General features: G+C 41.8%; 1 protein-coding gene across 1 annotated transcript; it reads right to left on the bottom strand.

Annotated features, from left to right (window-relative positions):
• Window positions 1-296: 296 nt before the first annotated feature.
• Window positions 297-1,886, bottom strand: LOC104671772 (ubiquitin carboxyl-terminal hydrolase 17-like protein 6). Its single transcript, XM_030913097.1, has one exon. The coding sequence runs from the start codon at window positions 1,884-1,886 to the stop codon at window positions 297-299; it is 1,590 nt and encodes a 529-aa protein (XP_030768957.1).
• Between the last annotated feature and the right edge of the window lie 8,226 nt (window positions 1,887-10,112).

The following is a 10,112-nucleotide window of genomic DNA, read 5'->3' as shown; positions in this document are numbered from 1 at the left end:
ACACAAACACACAGACCATCCCTCCACAGGTTGAGAAGACTCACGACTGCAAAACTCGATGTTTCCCATGTCTGGGCTCATCCTGAAACGCAGCCATCACTATCCAGTTGTCCCTCTTGTGTAGACAGAAACCTGGGCTCCTCATTACTTTATGTCGGATCGACTGTGTATGTGATGGTGTGTGTGTGTGTGCGTGTGAACCTCCTCGTGGGTGTGTGTGTGTGTACGTGTAGGTGTGTGTGTGTGAGTGTGTGTGCGCGCGCACTCCGGCGTGTGGGTGGAGACTTTCCCTGAGATCACTGGCACACAAACAGAGCCCTCTTGCTGTGTTTGTTCCTCCCTTTGGATCTCCTGGTCCTCCCTTGCAGAGAAGTGAGTGTGCCAATGTTCATGGACTCCTGATGTGTCAGGTTCCTTGAAGAGAGGTTCAGCAGGGAGCTTTGCTGTTCAGGATGATGGTTGTTCATCCCACTCTTGTATTTTGATGGATGAATCACAAGCACGTTGGGAGGCAGGGTACATTCGACTTTTCTGATATTGAAGTCAGTCTTGGTTTTGTTTTGCTCTTGGAGGAACTTCCAGTGGTCTAAGGTGCTTTCCTGAGTGGCTGTTTCCACCAAGTGCTCCCCCAAGTCGGGTTCCTGGAGGCAGGGTTCCCTCTGGAGCTCTTCTTGCGTTGCTCGCCTGCCTGTGTGTTCAGCGCCAAGGGCTCCTGGTTTCCTGCCTATTGACACACTCTCACCGTGTCTTTCCAATTCACTCTTCTGGATGTAAAAGAGGACATAGGCCTGTTGACTCAGGACAGAAGCGATGCTACAGGCAGTGACCTCGGCGTCATCCATTTTATACCACTGGCCTCCTGGAGCTCTGACATAAGAGAGGTAATGTCCGTTGTGACAACTCCACCCAGCGTGGACCAGCACAGCATAGAGGACATAGACAAGAGGCCCTGTGTTCTGCTGAGACGTGTATGGCTGCATGTCAAGGCACTCAGGGTATTGCACATTCTTGGCAAGTTTGTTGCCTGTGACATCAGAGAATCTCTTCAATACAAGGATGAGGACCTTGGCAGAGGTTTGTAAAGTGAACGTCTTGGAGGCAGGCGCCTTCTGGAGACAAAGACCACAATGATAGGCATTCTCTCCATTGAGTTCTTCGGGCTTCACCACCTGTTCCAAAGCTTGCTTCACACTCTGAGCTGCCTGGATATCCAGGGCAATGTCCAGGTAGGGGTCAAAGGTGTCCGAAACACCCTGGCAGTGGAGACACTTGATTTGAGATCTCCAGTAGCCTCCAAATATCTGGTGGATGAGGGTGGTGTCCTTAGAGTCATGATCGACCTGCTTGTGCCCGGGAAGGCATGACTTTCTCATGGCATCCACAATGAACATCAGAAATTCATGGGCATCTTCCTGCTTGCCTCTATGGAAGCCAGCAGCCAGTGCCTGTGAGGGCTGGATGACGTGGCCAGGACGGTGGAGGGCCCGTGTGATGTGAGCTTCCATCATACACAGCATGCAGCACTTTTGACGATGACAAAGTTGAGAGTGCTCCCGGGACAGCATGTAGTTGGCAAGGGGTGGTGTGTATGTCAGGCACTGCAGGGAAGCATTCACGTAGCAAGTGTTTCCCATATTCTGGAGCCCAGCCCCCACTGCAGCAGGTCTCCTGCTACTGAGAGGAAGCTTCTCCCCGGGGACAGGCTGTCTTGCCACAGGAGCCAAATCATCACAGAGGTCGACATGGGTCTCAGATGCCAGTGGTGACTTCTCAGGTAGAGAAGTCGGCTGGATTTCAGCAAAAGCTGCATCTGGCCGAGAAGATGTGAGTTTTGAAAACTGGTTGAACTGCCACTCACCTCCCAAGTGGAGTGAATCAGCCTCCATGTCGCCAGGAGCAAGGATCACAAGCTTTTTCTGCTGGGACCGCACGTTGCAAACAGAAAGACGCTATCTCTTCCGAGAGAGTCTTCAAATGACGCGCTATCTGGCCGCATCAGCCCTTATATAACTCACCCCTGCCTACCGCGAACACCCCACCCACCCATCAGGTACGCGATCCACCAATCAAATATCAGCACTCAATTTAATTAAGGAATGAGACATAGGGTGTGTCCCCGTGTATTCCCCAGGGAGTTCAACAGACACAGCCCACATCGTGATTTATAGAACACCTGAAGCAAATTGACGCCTCAGGATGATAGGCACATATAATAGGAGTGCAACCGGCTTAGGACAGTGGCCACACATTTGCCTTAGTTTCGGTAAAAGAATGCCAGGGAAGAATTGTGTACCTATGAAACAGTGTGTGTATGCTTGCGTGTGTGTGTGTGTGTGTGTGTGTGTGTGTGCTTGCGTGTGTGTATGTGTGCGTGTGCGCAGGCGAGAGCACACGAGCACTAGCAAGCACGCCCGCGTGTGTCTCTGCGTGTGTTTATGTCTGTGTGTGTGTGTGTGTGTTTGTGCTGGGATGTACTTCCAAGTATGTGCATTTGGCAGATACGATCATCCTTTCGGCGACTGAAGGACAAGAAGTCGGACGTGCGCTTTCTGACTTGAGTACAGTCAAGGAAGTACAGTAATTAACACAGCGTATTTGCTTCCTTAACAACAAAGGAAGGATTCGAGGAATCCAACAGACATTCCAGCGATAACCTTTCCATGTTCAGCTTCTTGATTCTATATCCGTGTGAAATGACTTGCCAGTGGGGAACAAGATAAGTCTTTGCAGGAAGTGCTCTGGTGGGAGCTAGATACCCAAATCATAAAGCATCGAGTGTTGGAAACATGCACTGAAGTTAGATGAAATACTCAATGCACAGTTTAGACGGTGAAAGACCTTCGGGTAATCATGCAATCACCGAGAGGCCGATTGATGACATTCCCCGAATTTATGATTGCAAGAAGAGAGGCATACTCATGACATTCTATTTCCAGTGGTTGGGGACGTACGACGGCAATGTAAGAAATCATGAAATCAAGAAACTTGAGTAATCGGAAGCTATGCCAACTAAAACCTTCGGTTCATTTAACAAAGGATGAAAATAAAAACCACATATCACACAGCATGGAAGATGACATTTTCGTATGTATGTGATAATGGATCACCATTTGAGAGAGATGCAATAAACAGTTCTAAATTTGACAAAAGCAAACAACCAGAATTAAACACTGGAAAAGCCTGGGTGACGGGAGTGGGGCGCCCTGTCTCAAGAAGAAAGAAACAGAGATATTTAAGAGCAGGGAGTGAAACAGAGGTTTGTACACCATTGTTGCTACTGGCCGTTGTTTCAGTAGGAAAAGGCTAAAAGAAGGCATTTATCTCACGGATTCTTGCATGGATTGTTCAGCATCTGCGATGTTGCCTCCATTTCCCTTAGATAGGCATTGTGTGGTGGACTGGCAGTTCCTACATTTGGTGCAAAATGTAAAGCTGATGAATGTAGACATGCTCCCCAAACTAGGAGAGGCAGAATTGGGTGTGTCTTCAGGTCCTTTGGCTTACCAGGAATGACGATCCTGGCTCCAGGGATTTTGTCAAAATGTCTTAGAGAGTGAGAAACGGGGCAGAATTTAGGCCCGGCGCCAAGGCCTCGAGGTGTAAAGAAACACCGCGGCCTCAGGGCCCATGAAGTCAGGATGATTTTAGGGAGGATGGTGGAATGAGAGGACTGTGAGCTTTGGCTCCGTTTCTTTCCATTTTATTTTCATGGGGCAGGTGTGTTCAATCAGAAGGCTTCCCGTGCCCGATGGAAGATCCTGCTTCCAAGATCCAGTTTACACAGTTGGACGATTGACCCAGAATCTCCTCAATGCCATTTTTTTACACCCCAACTGAGATTTATTTCAGGGTTTTCTAATTTTATTTCAGCTGAATACACACACTCCTGTGTTTCAATTTCTTTCAAACACCTTTTAATAATGAAGTATCTTGCTGCTTCACCCCTTATATAACTAATGCCCACCCACCGGTTCCACTACATTTACCCATCAATTACCCAATTTACCAATGGAATATCAGCAGTCAATTAAGTTTTGTGTCTTAGGTTGTATCCTTTTGCATTCCTCAGGGAATTTAATGGACACAGCTTAAATTGTGATTATAGAACAGTTGAATCAGATTTACTAATCAGTGTCATGGGCAAATATGATAGGAGTGGAACTGGGTTAGGACACAGAGACACACATAGGCTCAAAATAAAGGGATGGAGGAAGATCTACCAAGGAAATGGAAAACAAAAAACGGCAGGGGTTGCAATCCTAATCGCTGATAAAACAGAGTTTAAACCAACAAAGATCAAAAGAGACAAAGAAGGCTATTACATAATCGTAAAGGGATCAATTCAACAAGAAGTGCTAACTATCCAAAATATATATGCACCCAATTCAGGAGCACCCAGATTCATAAAGCAAGTCCTTAGAGACTTACAAAGAGACTTAGGCTCCCACACAATAATAATGGGAGACTTTAATACCCCACTGTCAACATTAGAGAGATCAATGAGACAGAAAGTTAATGATATACAGGAATTGAACCCAACTCTGCACCAAGCAGACCTAATAGACATCTACAGAACTCTCCACCCCAAATCAACAGAATATACATTCTTCTCAGCACCACGTCGCACTTATTCCAAAATTGGCCACATAGTTGGAAGTAAAGCACTCCTCAGGAAATATAAAAGAACAGAAATTATAACAAACTGTCTCTCAGACCACACTGCAATCAAACAAGAACTCAGGATTAAGAAACTCAATCAAAAATGCTCAACTAAATGGAAACTAAACAACCTGCTCCTGAATGACTACGAGTTACATAACGAAATGAAGGCAGAAATAAAGATGTTCTTTGAAACCAATGAGAACAAAGATACATCATACCAGAATCTCTGGACACATTTAAAGTAGTGTGTAGAGTAAAATTTATGGCAATGAATGCCCACAAGAGAAAGCAGGAAAGATCTAAAATTGACATCCTAATATCACAATTAAAAGAACTAGAGAAGCAAGAGCAAACACATTCAAAAGCTAGCAGAAGGCAAGAAATAACTAAGATCAGAGCAGAACTGAAGGAGACAGAGACACAAAAAACCCTTCAAAAAATCAATGAATCCAGAAGCTGGTTTTTTGAAAAGATTAACAAAATTGATAGACAGCTAGCAAGACTAATAAAGAAGAAAAGAGAGAAGAATCAAATAGATGCAATAAAAAATGATAAAGGGGATATCACCACTGACCCCACAGAAATACAAACTACCATCAGAGAATACTAAAAACACCTCTACATAAATAAGCTAGAAAACCTAGAATAAATGGATAAATTCCTGGACACATACATTCTCCCAAGACTAAACCAGTAAGGAGTTGAATCCCTTAATAGGCCAATAACAGGCTCTGAAATTGAGGCAATAATTAATAGCCTACCAACCAAAAAAGTCCAGGACCAGAAAGATTCATAGCCAAATTCTACCAGAGGTACAAGGAGGAGCTGGTACCATTCCTTCTGAAACTATTCCAATCCATAGAAAAAGAGGGAATCCTCCCTAACTCATTTTATAAGGCCAACATCATCCTGATACCAAAGCCTGGCAGAGACACAACAAAAAAGAAGAGAATTTTAGACCAATATCCCTGATGAACATCCATGCAAAAATCCTCAATAAAACACTGGCAAACCAAATCCACAGCACTTCAAAAAGCTTATCCAGTATGATCAAGTGGGCTTCATCCCTGGGATGCAAGACTGGTTCAACATACACAAATCAATAAATGTAATCCGGCATATAAACAGAACCAAAGACAAAAACCACGTGATTATCTCAATAGATACAGAAAAGGCCTTTGACAAAATTCAACAGCTCTTCATGCTAAAAACTTAATAAATTCGGTATTGATGGAACATATCTCAAAATAATAAGAGCTATTTATGACAAACCCACAGCCAATATCATATTGAATAGGCAAAAACTGGAAGCATTCCCCTTGAAAGCTAGCACAAGACAGAAATGCCCTCTTTCACCCCTCCTGTTCAACATAGTGTTGAATTTCTGGCCAGGGCAAAAATCACAAGCATTCTTATACACCAACGACAGACAAACAGAGAGGCAAATCATGAATGAACTTCCATTCACAATTGCTTCAAAGACAATAAAATACCTAGGAATCCAACTTACAACAGATGTGAAGGACCTCTTCAAGGAGAACTACAAACCACTGCTCAATGAAATAAAGGAGGACACAAACAAATGGAAGAACACTCCATGCTCATGAACAAGAAGAATCAATATCATGAAAATGGCCATACTGCCCAAGGTAATTTATAGATTCAATGCCATCCCCATTAAGCTACCAATGACTTTCTTCACAGAATTGGAAAACACTACTGTAAAGTTCATAAGGAACCAAAAAAGAGCCCGCATAGCCAAGACAATCGTAAGTCAAAAGAACAAAGCTGGAGGCATCACGATACCTGACTTCAAACTGTACTACAAGGCTATAGTAACCAAAACAGCATGGTACTGGTACCAAAACAGAGCTACAGACCAATGGAACAGAACAGAGCCCTCAGAAATAATACCACACTTCTACAACTATCTAATCTTTGACAAATCTGGCAAAAACAAGAAATGGAGAAAGGATTCCCTATTTAATAAATGCTGATGGGAAAAGTGGCTAGCCATAAGTAGAAAGCTGAAACTGTATCCTTTCCTTACACCTTATACAAAAATTAATTCAAGATGGATTAGAGACTTAAATGTTAGACCTAAAACCATAAAAACCCTAGAAGAAAACCTAGGCGATACCATTCAGGACATAGGCATGGGCAAGGACTTCATGTCTAAAACCACAAAAGCAATGGCAAAAAAAGCCAAAATTGACAAATAGAATTTAATTAAACTAAAAAGCTTCTGCACAGCAGAAGAAACTACCATCAGAATAAACAGGCAACCTACAAAATGGGAGAAAATTTTTGCAATCTACTCATCTGACAAAGGGCTAATATCCAGAACCTACAAAGAACTCAAAGAAATTTACAAGAAAAGAAAACAAACAACCCCATCAAAAAGTGGGCAAAGGATATGAACAGACACTTCTCAAAAGAAGACATTTATGCAGTCAACAGACACATGAAAAAATGCTCATCATCACTAGCCATCAAAGAAATGCAAATCAAGACCACAATGAGATACCATCTCACACCAGTTAGAATGGTGATCATTAAAAAGTCAGGAAACAACAGGTGCTGGAGAGGATGTGGAGAAATAGGAACACTTTTACACTGTTGGTGGAACTGTCAACTAGTTCAACCATTGTGGAAAACAGTGTGGCGATTCCTCAAGGATCTAGAACTAGAAATACCATTTGACCCAGACTTCCCATTACTGGCTATATCCCCAAAGGATTATAAATCATGCTGCTATAAAGACACATGCACACGTATGTTTATTGCATCACTATTCACAAGAGTAAAGACTTGGAACCAACACAAATGTTCATCAATGATAGACTGGATTAAAAAAATGTGGCACATATACACCATGGAATACCATGCAGCCATAAAAGAGGATGAGTTCATGTCCTTTGTAGGGACATGGATGCAGCTGGAAACCATCATTCTCAACAAACTACTGCAAGAACAGAAAACCAAACACCACATGTTCTCACTCATGGATGGGAATTGAACAATGAGAACACCTGGACACAGGAAGGGGAATATCACACACCAGGGCCTGTTGTGGGGTGGGGGGAGGAGGGAAGGATAGCATTAGGAGATACACCTAATGTATATGACGAGTTAATGGGTGCAGCACACCAACATGGCACATGTATACATATGTAACAAACCTGCACGTTGTGCATATATACCCTAGAGTATAAACTATAATAAAAAATAATAATAAAATAAAAAAGGGACGATGAAAACAAATGAAATGTAACACACAGCAGGTGAGATAATGTTTTAATACATATCTAAAAATGCCTTAAAATTCAATAGAAATAAAATAAAATCTTCTAAAACTTGACAAAAGGAAACAACAAAAATTACAGACTGGAAAAGCCTGGCTGACTGGAGTGATGTCCTGTCTCAAGAAGGAACAAACAAACACACAAACAAGCAAAGGATTCTGAAAGCAGAGAATCAAACAGATATTTGTACACCGTTCTTCCTTCTTCCTACTAACATTCTTCATAGTAGGAAAAGGCAAAAACAACCCAAATGTGTCACAAATTACTTCATCAGTTTTTTAGAATCTGAAATACTGCCACAATTTTCAATTACTCATTGTGGGGTGGACCTGCAGTTACCACATTTGGTCCAAAATTTTATGCTGATGAAGGTAGACCTGTCCTGCATTTTCACAGGGACAGAATTCTGGTGTTTCTCCAGGTTCCTTGGCTTACCAGGAATGAAGATCCGGGAAGAATGTATGTGTGTGTGTATGTATGTATGTATGTATGTACGTACATATGCATTTCCTGTTTTTAAATTTAAAAAATACGGGATACATGTGCAGAACATACAGGTTTGTTATATAGGTATCCTTTGCCATGGTGGTTTATTGCACCTATTGACTTATCCTCCAAGTTCTCTTCCCTCACACCCAGGCCCCAGCGGGCCATGTTGTGTGTTGTTCCCCTCACTGTGTCCTTGTTTTCTCAATGTTCAACTTTCACTTATTAGTGAGAACATCCGGTGTTTGATTTTTTTGTTACTGTGTTAGTTTGCTCGGTATAATGGCTTCATCCATGTGCCTGCAAAAGACATGATCTCATTCCTTTTTATGACTGCATAGTATTTTATGATGTATATGTACCACATTTTCTTGATCCAGTGTAGCACTGAAGGGCATTTGGGTGGGTTTCATGTCTTTGCTATTATATATAGTGCTACAATAAACATACATGTGCATGCGTCTTTATAGTGGAATGACTTATATTCCTTTGGGTATATAGCCAGTAATGGGATTACTGGGTCAAATGGGGTTTCTGGTTCTCGATCCTTGAGGAATCACCATACTGTCTTCCACAATGGTTGAACTAATTTACAGTTTCCCCAACAGTGTAAAAGCGTTCCTCTTTCTTCTCAGCCTCACCAGCATCTATTGTTTCTTAACTTTTTAATAATCACCATTCTGATGGATGTGAGATGGTATCTCATTGTAGTTTTGATTTTCACTTCTCTGATGATCAGTGTTGTTGAGCTTTTAAAAAATATATTTGTTGGTTAGATAAATGTCTTCTTTTGATAAGTTTCTGTTCATATCCTTTGCTCACTTTTAAAGGGTTTGTTTGTTTTTTTTGCTTGTAAATATGTTTAAGTTCCTTGTCAATTTTGTTATTAGACCTTTGTCAGATGGCTAGGTTGCAATAATTTTCTCCCATCCTGTAGGTTGATTGCTCATGCTGATGATAGTTTCTTTGCTGTGCAGAAGGTCTTTAGTTTAATTAGATCTGATTCGTCAATTTTGACTTTTGTTGCAATTGCTTTTGACATTTTTGTCATGAAGTCTTTGTCCTTGCCTGTGTCCTGAATGGTATTGCCTAGGTTTTCTTCTAGGGTTTTTATGGTTTTGGATTTTACATTTAAGTCTTTAATCCATCTTGAGTTAATTATTGTATAATGTGTAAGGAAGGGGTCAAGTTTTGGTTTTCTGTATGTGGCAAGCCAGTTTTCCCAGCATCATCTACTGAATAGGAGATCCTTTCTCCCTTGCTTGTTTTTGTCAGGTTTGTCAAAGATCAGGTGTTCATAGATGTGTGGTGTTATTTCTGAGGTCTTTGTTCTGCTCCATTGGTCTATGTGTCTGTTGTGGCAGCAGTAGCCTGCTGTTTTGGTACCGTAGTCTTCTAGTACAGTTTGAAGTTAGCGTAATGCCACCAGCTTTGTTATTTTTGTTTATGATTGTCTTGGCTATATGGGGCATTCTTTGATTCCATATGACATTTAAAATAGTTCTTTCTAATTCTGTGAAAAATGTCAACGGTATTTTGATGGGTATAGCATTGAATCTCTAATGTTTGGGCAGTATGGCCATTTTCACAATATTGATTCTTCCTATTCATGAGGATGGAATGTTTTTGCATTCATCTGTGTCCTCTCTTATTACCTTG

The sequence above is a fragment of the Rhinopithecus roxellana genome, chromosome 12 (assembly GCF_007565055.1).
Source record: "Rhinopithecus roxellana isolate Shanxi Qingling chromosome 12, ASM756505v1, whole genome shotgun sequence".
Classification (NCBI taxonomy): domain Eukaryota; kingdom Metazoa; phylum Chordata; class Mammalia; order Primates; family Cercopithecidae; genus Rhinopithecus; species Rhinopithecus roxellana.
Note: the sequence above shows the minus strand (reverse complement) of the source record. Positions and strands in the feature narration are given on the sequence as shown.

What these genes read in the sequence shown, in the direction of transcription:
- LOC104671772 (XM_030913097.1), bottom strand. Translation starts at nt 1,886, where the DNA reads ATGGAGGCTGATTCACTCCACTTGGGAGGTGAGTGGCAGTTCAACCAG.